The sequence below is a fragment of the Oncorhynchus mykiss genome, chromosome 25 (assembly GCF_013265735.2).
Source record: "Oncorhynchus mykiss isolate Arlee chromosome 25, USDA_OmykA_1.1, whole genome shotgun sequence".
In the NCBI taxonomy this organism is placed as follows: Eukaryota; Metazoa; Chordata; class Actinopteri; order Salmoniformes; family Salmonidae; genus Oncorhynchus; species Oncorhynchus mykiss.
Window position 1 is genome coordinate 44,454,370 of NC_048589.1, and position 16,248 is coordinate 44,470,617.

The 16,248-nt window shown below is 47.7% G+C and overlaps 2 protein-coding genes across 3 annotated transcripts in view; both read left to right on the forward strand.

The window, feature by feature from the left end:
- LOC110505940 (probable N-acetyltransferase camello) overlaps positions 1–16,248 on the forward strand; it is a 669,337-nt gene that overhangs the window by 221,241 nt on the left and 431,848 nt on the right. The gene's annotated exons all lie outside the window — the stretch shown is intronic.
- Positions 12,260–16,248, forward strand: part of capn3a (calpain 3a, (p94)) — a 73,923-nt gene continuing 69,934 nt past the window's right edge. The window contains exon 1 of one of the 2 annotated variants that reach the window (XM_036963109.1): positions 12,260–12,626. In XM_036963109.1, coding sequence (XP_036819004.1) covers positions 12,375–12,626 — 252 coding nt within the window. In that variant the 5' untranslated portion in view covers positions 12,260–12,374. The remainder of the gene's footprint in view (positions 12,627–16,248) is intronic. The other variant, XM_036963110.1, reaches the window with a different exon arrangement.

The window sequence follows — 16,248 nt, forward strand, 5'->3', positions numbered from 1 at the left end:
GCAGTACATTATTAAAACCATTCTACATTCTACCAATAAAGTAAAGCTGTTGAAACAATCAATACGTGTATGTCTTTGGTCTTTGTATAATCTGCCATTTGTTGTATCCCCCCTAGCATATGTTGTCTGTTTTATACTGACGTTTTCTGCAATTATAAAAAATAATAATAATAAAATAATAATACAAATGAAAGACAGTCGGTTGAGTCAGTCGTCCTGATAAACCCTTTCCCATCTAGTCTATGGGGGCGGCCGGGTAGCCTAGTGGTTAGAGCGTTGGACTAACCGGAATGTTGCAAGCTCAAACCCCCGAGCAGTCAAGGTCTATCTGTTGTTCTGCCCCTGAACAGGCAGTTAACCCACTGTTCCTAGGCCGTCATTGAAAATAACAATTTGTTCTTAACTGACTTGCCTAGTTAAATAAAAAATTAATAAAATATGATAGCAACTACTAGCGAATTATTATCGAAATGGCAAAGGAAACGATCGTGAGGTAAAATAAATATTCGCTTTATGATGTGCAAAGTGACTTGGAACGGCATTTGACAGTAGCAGTATTTTTTATGATCCAGCAGATGGCAGTAAAGCACCTTCGATAACTGAGCAGCACAAACGATTAGGGGTCCATCAGGTTTAGGCTTGAGATCCAAAGGACTTGATTACAGACAGGTAGTCTAGTGGTCAGGACATTGGGCCAGTAAACTCAACGGTTGCTTTGGTTCGAATCCCCACGCGGACAAGGCGCTGTCAATATCCCCTTGAGCAAGTCCCCTTAACAAATTGCTCTTGTAAATTGAGCAGATTGAGTGCAATTACTCAGTGCTGAAGCCATTACAACCTCTGTACTCTGCTCACCAAACTATCAACACAAAGTGCTAAACTACATGTAAAATATATCGCCAGATTTGGATTACGTTGCCTTGGATATAAATCAACACAAACAACACTATAGATCTGGTGAAAAAAACACACACACTTGAAGCAAATGTAAACATTTAATTAAACCGATTTAAAGAGCAGTTGAACACGAGTTCGATGAGGGGGATAAAGCCGATATCTGGCAGCCTGGCAGAGCTGGATTGTTGCCTACAGCAAAGGAACTTCCCCTAATGTATTCTGTAGAGAGAGAGAGAGAGAGAGACAGAGAGAGAGAGACAGACAGAGAGAGAGAGAGAGACATAGAGAGACAGACAGAGAGAGAGAGAGAGACATAGAGAGAGAGAGAGAGAGAGACATAGAGAGACATAGAGACATAGAGAGACATAGAGAGAGACAGAGAGAGAGAGACATAGAGAGAGACATAGAGAGAGACATAGAGAGAGAGACAGAGAGAGACAGAGAGAGAGAGAGAGGGAGAGAGAGAGACATAGAGAGAGAGAGACATAGAGAGAGAGAGACATAGCGAGACAGCGAGAGACAGAGAGAGAGGGAGAGAGAGAGAGAGAGACAGAGACACAGAGAGACTGAGTGGCTGGACTGGGTGAATGGTCTGGATAGGACTAAGTGACTGGACTGGGTGAATGGTCTGGATAGGGCTGAGTGACTGGACTGGGTGACTGGACTGGATAGGACTAAGTGACTGGACTGGGTGAATGGTCTGGATAGGGCTGAGTGACTGAACTGAGTGACCTGACTGGATAGGGCTGAGTGACTGGACTGGGTGAATGGTCTGGATAGGGCTGAGTGACTGGACTGGATAGGGCTGAGTGACTGGACTGGATAGGGCTGAGTGACTGGACTGGATAGGGCTGAGTGACTGGGCTGGGTGACTGGACTGGATATGGCTGAGTGACTGGACTGCATAGGACTGAGTGACTGGACTGGGTGAATGGTCTGGATAGGGCTGAGTGACTGGACTGGATAGGGCTGAATGACTGGACTGGGTGACTGGACTGGATGGGGCTGAGTGACTGGACTGGGTGACTGGACTGGATAGGGCTGAGTGACTGGACTGGATAGGGCTGAGTGACTGGACTGAGTGACTGGACTGGGTGAATGGTCTGGATAGGGCTGAGTGACTGGACTGGGTGAATGGACTGGATAGGGCTGAGTGACTGGACTGGATAGGGCTGAGTGACTGGACTGGGTGAATGGACTGGATAGGGCTGAGTGACTGGACTGGGTGAATGGTCTGGATAGGGCTGAGTGACTGGACTGGATAGGGCTGAGTGACTGGACTGGATAGGGCTGAGTGACTGGACTGGGTGACTGGACTGGATAGGGCTGAGTGACTGGACAGGATAGGGCTGAGTGACTGGACTGGGTGAATGGTCTGGATAGGGCTGGGTGACTGGACTGGATAGGGCTGAGTGACTGGACTGAGTGACTGGACTGGGTGAATGGTCTGGATAGGGCTGAGTGACTGGACTGGATAGGGCTGAGTGACTGGACTGGGTGAATGGACTGGATAGGGCTGAGTGACTGGACTGGGTGAATGGTCTGGATAGGGCTGAGTGACTGGACTGGATAGGGCTGGGTGACTGGACTGAGTGACTGGACTGGGTGAATGTCTGGATAGGGTCTGAGTGACTGGACTGGATAGGGCTGAGTGACTGGACTGGGTGACTGGACTGGATAAGACTAAGTGACTGGACTGGGTGAATGGTCTGGATAGGGCTGAGTGACTGGACTGGATAGGGCTGAGTGACTGGACTGGATAGGGCTGAGTGACTGGGCTGGGTGACTGGACTGGATATGGCTGAGTGACTGGACTGGATAGGACTGAGTGACTGGACTGGGTGAATGGTCTGGATAGGGCTGAGTGACTGGACTGGATAGGGCTGAATGACTGGACTGGGTGACTGGACTGGATGGGGCTGAGTGACTGGACTGGGTGACTGGACTGGATAGGGCTGAGTGACTGGACTGGATAGGGCTGAGTGACTGGACTGAGTGACTGGACTGGGTGAATGGTCTGGATAGGGCTGAGTGACTGGACTGGGTGAATGGACTGGATAGGGCTGAGTGACTGGACTGGATAGGGCTGAGTGACTGGACTGGGTGAATGGACTGGATAGGGCTGAGTGACTGGACTGGGTGAATGGTCTGGATAGGGCTGAGTGACTGGACTGGATAGGGCTGAGTGACTGGACTGGATAGGGCTGAGTGACTGGACTGGGTGACTGGACTGGATAGGGCTGAGTGACTGGACAGGATAGGGCTGAGTGACTGGACTGGGTGAATGGTCTGGATAGGGCTGGGTGACTGGACTGGATAGGGCTGAGTGAATGGACTGAGTGACTGGACTGGGTGAATGGTCTGGATAGGGCTGAGTGACTGGACTGGATAGGGCTGAGTGACTGGACTGGGTGAATGGACTGGATAGGGCTGAGTGACTGGACTGGGTGAATGGTCTGGATAGGGCTGAGTGACTGGACTGGATAGGGCTTGGTGACTGGACTGAGTGACTGGACTGGGTGAATGTCTGGATAGGGTCTGAGTGACTGGACTGGATAGGGCTGAGTGACTGGACTGGGTGACTGGACTGGATAAGACTAAGTGACTGGACTGGGTGAATGGTCTGGATAGGGCTGAGTGACTGGACTGGATAGGGCTGAGTGACTGGACTGGATAGGGCTGAGTGACTGGGCTGGGTGACTGGACTGGATATGGCTGAGTGACTGGACTGGATAGGACTGAGTGACTGGACTGGGTGAATGGTCTGGATAGGGCTGAGTGACTGGACTGGATAGGGCTGAATGACTGGACTGGGTGACTGGACTGGATGGGGCTGAGTGACTGGACTGGGTGACTGGACTGGATAGGGCTGAGTGACTGGACTGGATAGGGCTGAGTGACTGGACTGAGTGACTGGACTGGGTGAATGGTCTGGATAGGGCTGAGTGACTGGACTGGGTGAATGGACTGGATAGGGCTGAGTGACTGGACTGGATAGGGCTGAGTGACTGGACTGGGTGAATGGACTGGATAGGGCTGAGTGACTGGACTGGGTGAATGGTCTGGATAGGGCTGAGTGACTGGACTGGATAGGGCTGAGTGACTGGACTGGATAGGGCTGAGTGACTGGACTGGGTGACTGGACTGGATAGGGCTGAGTGACTGGACAGGATAGGGCTGAGTGACTGGACTGGGTGAATGGTCTGGATAGGGCTGGGTGACTGGACTGGATAGGGCTGAGTGACTGGACTGAGTGACTGGACTGGGTGAATGGTCTGGATAGGGCTGAGTGACTGGACTGGATAGGGCTGAGTGACTGGACTGGGTGAATGGACTGGATAGGGCTGAGTGACTGGACTGGGTGAATGGTCTGGATAGGGCTGAGTGACTGGACTGGATAGGGCTGGGTGACTGGACTGAGTGACTGGACTGGGTGAATGGACTGGATAGGGCTGAGTGACTGGACTGGGTGAATGGTCTGGATAGGGCTGAGTGATTGGACTGGATAAGGCTAAGTGACTGGACTGGGTGACTGGACTGGATAGGGTGACTGGACTGGATAGGGGCTGAGTGATTGGACTGGATAAGGCTGAGTGACTGGACTGGATAGGGCTGAGTGACTGGACTGGGTGAATGGTCTGGATAGGGCTGAGTGACTGGATAGGGCTGCGTGACTGGACTGGATAGGGCTGAGTGACTGGATAGGGCTGAGTGACTGGACTGGATAGGGCTGAGTGACTGGACTGGATGAATGGTCTGGATAGGGCTGAGTGATTGGACTGGATAGGGCTGAGTGACTGGACTGGGTGAATGGTCTGGATAGAGCTGAGTGACTGGACTGGATAGGGCTGAGTGACTGGACTGGGTGAATGGTCTGGATAGGGCTGAGTGACTGGACTGGATAGGGCTGGGTGACTGGACTGAGTGACTGGACTGGGTGAATGGACTGGATAGGGCTGAGTGACTGGACTGGATAGGGCTGAGTGACTGGACTGGGTGAATGGACTGGATAGGGCTGAGTGACTGGACTGGGTGAATGGTCTGGATAGGGCTGAGTGACTGGACTGGATAGGGCTGAGTGACTGGACTGGATAGGGCTGAGTGACTGGACTGGGTGACTGGACTGGATAGGGCTGAGTGACTGGACAGGATAGGGCTGAGTGACTGGACTGGGTGAATGGTCTGGATAGGGCTGGGTGACTGGACTGGATAGGGCTGAGTGAATGGACTGAGTGACTGGACTGGGTGAATGGTCTGGATAGGGCTGAGTGACTGGACTGGATAGGGCTGAGTGACTGGACTGGGTGAATGGACTGGATAGGGCTGAGTGACTGGACTGGGTGAATGGTCTGGATAGGGCTGAGTGACTGGACTGGATAGGGCTGGGTGACTGGACTGAGTGACTGGACTGGGTGAATGTCTGGATAGGGTCTGAGTGACTGGACTGGATAGGGCTGAGTGACTGGACTGGGTGACTGGACTGGATAAGACTAAGTGACTGGACTGGGTGAATGGTCTGGATAGGGCTGAGTGACTGGACTGGATAGGGCTGAGTGACTGGACTGGATAGGGCTGAGTGACTGGGCTGGGTGACTGGACTGGATATGGCTGAGTGACTGGACTGGATAGGACTGAGTGACTGGACTGGGTGAATGGTCTGGATAGGGCTGAGTGACTGGACTGGATAGGGCTGAATGACTGGACTGGGTGACTGGACTGGATGGGGCTGGGTGACTGGACTGGATAGGGCTGAGTGACTGGACTGAGTGACTGGACTGGGTGAATGGTCTGGATAGGGCTGAGTGACTGGACTGGATAGGGCTGAGTGACTGGACTGGGTGAATGGACTGGATAGGGCTGAGTGACTGGACTGGGTGAATGGTCTGGATAGGGCTGAGTGACTGGACTGGATAGGGCTGGGTGACTGGACTGAGTGACTGGACTGGGTGAATGGACTGGATAGGGCTGAGTGACTGGACTGGGTGAATGGTCTGGATAGGGCTGAGTGATTGGACTGGATAAGGCTAAGTGACTGGACTGGGTGACTGGACTGGATAGGGTGACTGGACTGGATAGGGGCTGAGTGATTGGACTGGATAAGGCTGAGTGACTGGACTGGATAGGGCTGAGTGACTGGACTGGGTGAATGGTCTGGATAGGGCTGAGTGACTGGATAGGGCTGCGTGACTGGACTGGATAGGGCTGAGTGACTGGATAGGGCTGAGTGACTGGACTGGATAGGGCTGAGTGACTGGACTGGATGAATGGTCTGGATAGGGCTGAGTGATTGGACTGGATAGGGCTGAGTGACTGGACTGGGTGAATGGTCTGGATAGAGCTGAGTGACTGGACTGGATAGGGCTGAGTGACTGGACTGGGTGAATGGTCTGGATAGAGCTGAGTGACTGGACTGGATAGGGCTGAGTGACTGGACTGGGTGAATGGTCTGGATAGGGCTGAGTGATTAGACTGGATAGGGCTGAGTGACTGGACTGGGTGAATGGTCTGGATAGAGCTGAGTGACTGGTCTGGATAGGGCTGGGTGACTGGACTGGATAGGGCTGAGTGACTGGGCTGGGTGAATGGTCTGGATAGGACTGAGTGACTGGACTGGATAGGACTGAGTGACTGGACTGGGCGAATGGTCTGGATAGGGCTGAGTGACTGGACTGGATAGGGCTGAGTGACTGGACTGGATAGGGCTGAGTGACTGGACTGGATAGGGCTGTGTGACTGGACTGGGTGAATGGTCTGGATAGGGCTGAGTGACTGGACTGGATAGGGCTGAGTGACTGGACTGGATAGGGCTGAGTGACTGGACTGGATAGGGCTGAGTGACTGGACTGGATAGGGCTGTGTGACTGGACTGGATAGGGCTGAGTGACTGGACTGGATAGGGCTGTGTGACTGGACTGGGTGACTGGACTGGATAGGGCTGAGTGACTGGACTGGGTGACTGGACTGGATAGGGCTGAGTGACTGGACTGGATAGGGCTGAGTGACTGGACTGGATAGGGCTGTGTGACTGGACTGGATAGGGCTGAGTGACTGGACTGGATAGGGCTGTGTGACTGGACTGGGTGAATGGTCTGGATAGGCCTTTCTAAGCCATGTAGTAAACTATAACCTAATCACCTAATCCTATTTAGGAAGTACATTTCTTTGGAAAGATAACAGTCCCGTGCTTCTCCGTCCATGCATAGGCTATAGCCCACTCTATTTAATAGAGAACACGAGCACCTGGTCGTACAGCTACTGAACTGGAAGCAACAAGAATGATGACAGCAACACTTGCTACGTTTGGCTCAGGCCTATAGGATATAACCCACCTTTTAGAGGACGATTTGCCGGCAGAGTCAAATAAATGGGTAACACTTATTGATAATGAAAAGGCGCAACGCTCGCTCACCATAGTAACCTAACCTATGGTCACCATAGTAACCTTACCTATGGTCACCATAGTAACCTAACCTATGTGCATGTTGGTTGAGCGCCCTCCACTTCTTACCACGATCAATATTTATTTACAGACACTGTAGTAAACTACAGTCTAATCATATTGAAGTTAATTTCATATTTAAGTTAACTGCCACGTGATTCTCCGCCCATGTAGGCAGGAGCTCAGGTGATTTTTTTTAAATTGATGGGTAGACCTACAGTAGGACAGCAGTTTAAAGTTACATTCTGGGATCTCTGAATAATGGTCATTTACATTATTGAACCACTGATTCTATTCTTGGAATAAAATACAAAAATATGTATAAATGTACACCAAGGTAATTCTTTGTCATGCCTCAATGTGCTAAACTAGTCTGACACAGCAGTGAAATTGATAATAGAAGATGTGCCAAACTAGTCTGACACAGCAGTGAAATGTTGCCTTTTCAAACATTGCAGGCCACAGATGTAGGACCTGAATGTAGAAACCGGGGTCTGCTGGGCACTGCCCAAAATCCTTATGTTCCATCCCTGCATGCCAGTCCCTTTCAGACCCCCCGCCTGTCACTGTTGGTCCTCCTCAGTAACCTCACGGCTGAGGGTTTTACCTTTCCTCTTGAGAATTAGAATCAGAAGTACAGTCGTATAGCTCATCGCCATACTTCACCTCTTCAGACAAATACTGTCCTGATCATCTAAGGTCAGTGGTCACCAACCGGTCGATGGCGATCGACTTGTCATTTCTAGTCGATCGCCAAACATTTCTGTTAAAAACCTATTCATAATTTTTTTCTTTTTTTTTTCGTATTGGGCTGTTTGTTGGTAGGTGCAGCCAATTCAGCTGCCCTGCCCGCCGGGTAGACAAACTGTTGCCATTTCATGTGTCTGAATATATAAACTCTGCCTTCCCGGTGGGCCTGTAGAGGAAATCAAGTGCACTATGCTTACCGCTGGCCAATCAGATTGCTCAGATGACCGAGACTGCAGTAACGTAGCAGGCATTAAAGAAAGCTTCGGAAAAATTGATACTGTGAAATGTCAAAACGTTTAAAATCATGACTAGAGAGAGACTGTCAACGAATGCAGCACAGAGCTGCTGTTTTTATGAGTGAGTTCATGTTTAAGTTCTAACTCAGCACTGTCAACACTTTGTATTCAACAATTTTATAAACCATCCAATGCGCGTTCTTCCTATTTTCACTCAGCGCTACAACAAGCAGTGCATCGGTAGTGAATGAGTAAGTAAGTGTATCTATAGGCTTGCGTTGATGTTATTATTAGCGGCTTGGTCTTTTTAATATAAGGAATATTTCACTTTCTCTGTTCATAAGAGTAACAACATGAATTTGTGCACGAGGCAGAAATAATGCGGTGCTACTTGAGTTTTGCCATCAACTGGAAGACGGTGTCCCCTTTTTGGTCAGTGTCAGTGGAGGAAAGGGAGAGCGGAGAGATGTTGGGAGACGGATCCTCAGTCTGCTGCTCTCTCCCTACGCTGAGACTGACCCTCGGTCTGCTGCTCTCTCCCTCTGCTGAGACTGATCCTCAGTCTGCTGCTCTCTCCCCCTGCTGATACTGACCCTAGTGAGATATACATGGAGGTTTAATATCCTGACCTAGTGAGATATACATGGAGGAGGTTTAATATCCTGACCTAGTGAGATATACATGGAGGTTTTATAACCTGACCTAGTGAGATATACATGGAGGAGGTTTAATATCCTGACCTAGTGAGATATACATGGAGGTTTAATACCCTGACCTAGTGAGAGATACATGGAGGAGGTTTAATATCCTGACCTAGTGAGATATACATGGAGGAGGTTTAATATCCTGACCTAGTGAGATATACATGGAGGAGGTTTAATATCCTGACCTAGTGAGATATACATGGAGGTTTAATACCCTGACCTAGTGAGAGATACATGGAGGAGGTTTAATATCCTGACCTAGTGAGATATACATGGAGGTTTTATAACCTGACCTAGTGAGATATACATGGAGGAGGTTTAATATCCTGACCTAGTGAGATATACATGGAGGTTTAATACCCTGACCTAGTGAGAGATACATGGAGGAGGTTTAATATCCTGACCTAGTGAGATATACATGGAGGAGGTTTAATATCCTGACCTAGTGAGATATACATGGAGGAGGTTTAATATCCTGACCTAGTGAGATATACATGGAGGAGGTTTAATATCCTGACCTAGTGAGATATACATGGAGGAGGTTTAATATCCTGACCTAGTGAGATATACATGGAGGAGGTTTAATATCCTGACCTAGTGAGATATACATGGAGGTTTAATATCCTGACCTAGTGAGATATACATGGAGGAGGTTTAATATCCTGACCTAGTGAGATATACATGGAGGAGGTTTAATATCCTGACCTAGTGAGATATACATGGAGGAGGTTTAATATCCTGACCTAGTGAGAGATACATGGAGGAGGTTTAATATCCTGACCTAGTGAGATATACATGGAGGAGGTTTAATATCCTGACCTAGTGAGATATACATGGAGGAGGTTTAATATCCTGACCTAGTGAGATATACATGGAGGTGGTTTAATATCCTGACCTAGTGAGATATACATGGAGGAGGTTTAATATCCTGACCTAGTGAGATATACATGGAGGAGGTTTAATATCCTGACCTAGTGAGATATACATGGAGGAGGTTTAATATCCTGACCTAGTGAGATATACATGGAGGAGGTTTAATATCCTGACCTAGTGAGATATACATGGAGGAGGTTTAATATCCTGACCTAGTGAGATATACATGGAGGAGGTTTAATATCCTGACCTAGTGAGATATACATGGAGGAGGTTTAATATCCTGACCTAGTGAGATATACATGGAGGAGGTTTAATATCCTGACCTAGTGAGATATACATGGAGGAGGTTTAATATCCTGACCTAGTGAGATATACATGGAGGAGGTTTAATATCCTGACCTAGTGAGATATACATGGAGGAGGTTTAATATCCTGACCTAGTGAGATATACATGGAGGAGGTTTAATATCCTGACCTAGTGAGATATACATGGAGGTGGTTTAATATCCTGACCTAGTGAGATATACATGGAGGAGGTTTAATATCCTGACCTAGTGAGATATACATGGAGGAGGTTTAATATCCTGACCTAGTGAGATATACATGGAGGAGGTTTAATATCCTGACCTAGTGAGATATACATGGAGGAGGTTTAATATCCTGACCTAGTGAGATATACATGGAGGAGGTTTAATATCCTGACCTAGTGAGATATACATGGAGGAGGTTTAATATCCTGACCTAGTGAGATATACATGGAGGAGGTTTAATATCCTGACCTAGTGAGATATACATGGAGGAGGTTTAATATCCTGACCTAGTGAGATATACATGGAGGAGGTTTAATATCCTGACCTAGTGAGATATACATGGAGGAGGAAACATGCAAACACATTCTGACCGTAGTTCCTTTATTATGTCTTTGTGTTAGTTTGGTCAGGGCGTGAGATGGGCTGGGTAGTCTATGTTATTTTTTCTATGTTGTATTTATGTGTTTGGCCTGGTATGATTCTCAATCGGAGGCAGGTGTCGTTCGTTGTCTCTGATTGAGAATCATACTTAGGTAGCCTTGGTTTCCCCATTTTAGTTGTGGGTGATTGTTTTTCTGTCTCTGTGTCTTCACCAGACAGAACGGTTTCGTTATTTCGTTTTTTTTTGTGTTCAACATGGACACGTATCACGCTGCAAATTGGTCCGATCCTTCATACTCCTCGTCAGAGGAAGACGAATCTCGTTACACGGAAACATGAAAGCATAATCCACAAATGGCACGAAAGCCCAGAACACACAGGTACTCACACGCCCCCAACGGACAGTGTAACAATAATCGAACGCATCAACGATGAACCAAGTTGCACACTTATACAATTACCACTGGGAGGCGCCGCGTGTGACGCAATGAAAGTTCCGGAGGAATCCGTGACACAATCAAAAATAACTGTATGTAAGGATTTACTTATTGAGTCATGAAAAGAGGAAGAGGTAGGTAGGTACCTTTGAGGTGACGTTCCTTAATGAGTTATGAAAGAAGAATTCACTTCAAAAAAATAATTCTGAAATCTGGGATGTGAAAACCATTTTTGATGCTCAATATCTCCAGAACTATGCTTTGTGCATGTAGAACCTAAGATCCCTGTGTATATCATTAGGGGGTGTTCCCTTGATTAAAACGTACCTGACTGATTAAAGGGGTGCTGGGAGTTCCCCCTCACCTCGCTAGCTAGTTTACCACAGAGAGAGCTCGGCCTGCTGCTGTAGTGGAGATGTGCTGAGACCGCTGGATACTGAGCTCCATGGAGAGAATGGAATAGGGCTAAATGGACTGAATGCCTTCTGCAGAGGCAGACCATCTACTGACCACTGTTTACATGGGCGGTGGCGTGGCCCGGTACACCCCCCCATCCCCACTCCCTTTGTGTGGCAACACAATAACGCCACTGAAATGACCACTGCTAAGGAACGTTGGGGGGCATTGTTCGGGGACCAATGGGAATGCAACAAATAGACAACCTTTTTGTGTGTGTGAGAGCGTGTGCGTGTGTGTGCGTGCGTGCATCAGTGTGTGCGTGCGTCAGTGTGTGTGTGTATGTGTCTGCATGTGAGCGCATGTGCGTCAGTGTGTGTGTGTGTGTCTGCATGTGAGCGCATGTGTGTGTGTGTGTGTGTGTGTGTGTGTGTGTGTGTGTGTGTGTGTCTGCGTGTGAGCGCATGTGTGTCAGTGTGTGTGTGTGTGTGTGTCAGTGTGTGTGTGTGTGTGTCAGTATGTGTGTCAGTGTGTGTGTGTTAATGCAGGTGAATGTGAATGCATGTGGAGTCTTGTTCGCCCCGGCATGCCTTTTAGAGTCTACTCTATGATCAAGAGAGAGGGGGACGTCATACAACGACACAGCCAATCAGAGGTTAGCTTTTTAGGCTTGTAAAGACTTTAGTGGAAGTGGCAAAAGCCGGCAGTAAAAAAAATAATAATCCAGAATGCCCTATACACCGTCCGGCTTCTTCTGTGACCGGCTGATCCGGGAGAGAGAGAGAAGAGATGGAGAAGGATCCCTCAGCAAGCCCCTGCGCTTCAGCGGGCAGGACTTTACCGCACTCAAACAAGAGTGCCTCACCAAGAAGTGCCTGTTTGAGGATGACACCTTCCCAGCCTCCGTGGAGTCTCTGGGGTACAAGGAGCTGGGACACAAGTCCAACAAGGTCAAGAACATCGTCTGGAGGAGACCCAAGGTAGGAGAGGAGGAGGGGGGGATCTGGAGGAGACCCAAGGTAGGAGGGAGGAGGGGGGGTGGATCTGGAGGAGACCCAAGGTAGGAGAGGAGGGGGGAGGGGGTGGATCTGGAGGAGACCCAAGGTAGGAGAGGAGAGGGGGGTAGTGGGGTGGATCTGGAGGAGACCCAAGATAGGAGAGGAGAGGGGGGTAGTGGGGTGGATCTGGAGAAGACCCAAGGTAGGAGGGGGGGGGGGGGGGGGGAGTGGGGTGGATCTGGAGGAGACCCAAGGTAGGAGAGGAGGGTGGGGGGGGGGGTGGATCTGGAGGAGACCCAAGTTAGGAGGGGGGGGGGGGGGAGTGGGGTGGATCTGGAGGAGACCCAAGGTAGGAGAGGAGGGGGGGTGGATCTGGAGGAGACCCAAGGTAGGAGAGGGGGGGGGGATCTGGAGGAGACCCAAGGTAGGAGAGGAGCGTGGGGGGGGGGGGGGGGGATCTGGAGGAGACCCAAGGTAGGAGAGGGGGGGTGGATCTGGAGGAGACCCAAGGTAGGAGAGGAGGGGGGGGGGGGACATACAGGAGAGGAAGATTATTCAATAAAGAGGGGGAAGGAATGGAAACGCATGTGGGAGGTGGGATGATATCCTACAATACCAAGTCAACAACAAGGACGTTTCAGGATGCTTTTGAAAGGGATTCATGATGGCAAAACAAATATTTCTCACAGATTTTGTATAAACTTATCTGGATCTAAGTGTTTAGCATTATGGGCTAGAATAACTGTTGTTATGGCTGCTTAAAATATGGATGTATCAGAATGGTTAGAAATGGTTCTGAATCATATGGTTAGAAATGGTTCTGAATTATATGGTTATAGAATGGTTAGAAATGGTTCTGAATTATATGGTTATAGAATGGTTAGAAATGGTTCTGAATTATATGGTTATAGAATGGTTAGAAATGGTTCTGAATCATATGGTTAGAAATGGTTCTGAATCATATGGTTAGAAATGGTTCTGAATCATATGGTTAGAAATGGTTCTGAATCATATGGTTAGAAATGGTTCTGAATCATATGGTTAGAAATGGTTCTGAATCATATGGTTAGAAATGGTTCTGAATCATATGATTAGAAATGGTTCTGAATCATATGGTTAGAAATGGTTCTGAATCATATGGTTATAGAATGGTTAGAAATGGTTCTGAATCATTTGGTTAGAAATGGTTCTGAATCATATGGTTAAAGTAAGATGGAAACAGGTCCGACGTCTCTGAAGTGGATTGAGTATCTTATTGCCTGGATGCGAATGTACTTTGAGGTGATTAGCATGGGTTACATCGGCTTTAGGTTAGAAAAAGGCTGAATGTAGCAGTATGTGACTTTGGTTGGTTAAACAAAACTATGCAAGGTAATGAATGGGTATAGGGGAGTAACAGTTCACCAAACCCACTGTTCGGTATGTACTGCGGTTTTGGGGTTACTGTTCGGATACAGTACAACGTAAAAATTACATTTAATAACAGCTACTGAAGTGAATTTCTGTTTATTTGGCAAAATACGCTAAATCAAAAGCACACTATTTGTGGCCCAAGTCCAGTTTCTGTGAGATAATTCACAATGTTCCTGGCATTGTCTAGGGCCATTGGCTAGGGCCATTGTCTAGGGCCATTGGCTAGGGCCATTGGCTAGGGCCATTGTCTAGGGCCATTCCCCGCAGAAATGTCCAGGAACTTGCAGGTGTCTTGGTGGAAGAGTGGGGTAACATCTCACAGCAAGAACTGGCAAATCTGGTGCAGTCCATGAGGAGGAGATGCACTGCAGTACTTAATGCAGCTGGTGGCCACACCAGATACTGACTGTTACTTTTGATTTTGATCCCCCCTTTGTTCAGGGGCACATTATTCCATTCTGTTAGTCACATGTCCGTGGAACTTGTTCAGTTTATGTCTCAGTTGTTGAATCTTGTTATGTTCATACAAATATTTACACATGTTAAGTTTGCTGAAAATAAACGCAGTTGACAGTGAGAGGGCGTTTCTTTTTTTGCTGAGTTTAGGATTACTAGTACCTGTCTTGACTGCATCAAACCGAGAGAAGCTAGTTGGCTAATTGAGTCTGCATGTGTAACAGTACAGCTTTCGTCCCTCTCCTCGCCCCAACCTGGGCTCGAACCAGGGACCAAGTGGGTGGGCCTATGCCCGCTCAGGCCCACCCATGGCTGCGCCCCTGCCAAGTCATGTGAAATCCATAGATTAGGGCCTAATTAATTTATTTCAATTGACTAATTTCTTCATATGAACTGTAACAGTAAAATCATTGAAATTGTTGTATGTTGCGGTTTAATTTTTTGTTCAGTATAGAATATTTAAGCAATAAGGCTAAGTGTTGTTCTTATGCACGACGCAACACCTGGACACAGCCCTTAGCCGTGGTATATTGGCCGTATACCACAGCCCCCGAGGCGCCTCATTGCTACTATAAACTGGTTATCAACGTAATTAGAGCAGCAAAAATCTGATATTTTGTCGTACCCGTGGTATACACTCCGATATACCACAGCTGTCAGCCCAATCAGCATTCTCGAGCTGGAACCACCCAGCTAGATCACATGTTAACTCATCCACGTGTCTGTGTTTCTATGTGAGTATTGGCATAGTGTTTGCCAGTACGTTCCTTCTATTTCCAAACAATGAAAGTGCTTCATCAGCTCCACACTGTTGTTATTCACTGTAATGGGCCACTATTTCACAGCAGTGAACTAGTTTAGAATACATGCAAACCTAAAGTGACAGATATACAGTTGAAGTCAGAAGTTTACATACACTTTAGCCAAATACATTTAAACTCAGTTTTTCCACAATTCTTGACGTTTAATCCTAGTAAAAATTCCCTGTCTCAGGTCAGTTAGGATCACCACTTTATTTTAAGAATGTGAAATGTTAGAATAATAGTTGAGAGAATGATTTATTTCAGCTTTTATTTCTTTCATCACATTCCCAGTGGGTCAGAAGTTTACATGCACTCATTAGTATTAGTATATGGTAGCATTGCCTTTAAAGTGTTTAACTTGGGTCAAACGTGTCAGGTAGCCTTCCACAAGCTTCCCACAATAAGTTGGGTGAATTTTGGCCCATTCCTCCTGACAGAGTTGGTGTAACTGAGTCAGGTACGTAGGCCTCCTTGCTCACACACGCTTTTTCAGTTCTGCCCACAAATTTTCTATAGGTTTGAGGTCAGGGCTTTGTGATGGCCACTCCAATACCTTGACTTTGTTGTCCTTAAGCCATTTTGCCACAACTTTGGAAGTATACTTGGGGTCATTGTCTATTTGGAAGACATTTGCGACCAAGCTTTAACTTCCTGACTGATGTCTTCAGATGTTGCTTCAATATATCCACATAATTTTCTTCCCTCATGATGCCATCTAGTTTGTGAAGTGCACCAGACCCTCCTGCAGCAAAGCACCACCACAACATGATGCTGCCACCCCCGTGCTTCAAGGTTGGGATGGTGTTCTTCGGCTTGCAAGCCTCCCCCTTTTTCCTCCAAACATAACTATGGCCATTATGGCCAAACAGTTCTATTTTTGTTTCATCAGACTGGAAGACATTTCTCCAAAAAGTATGATCTTTGTCCCCATG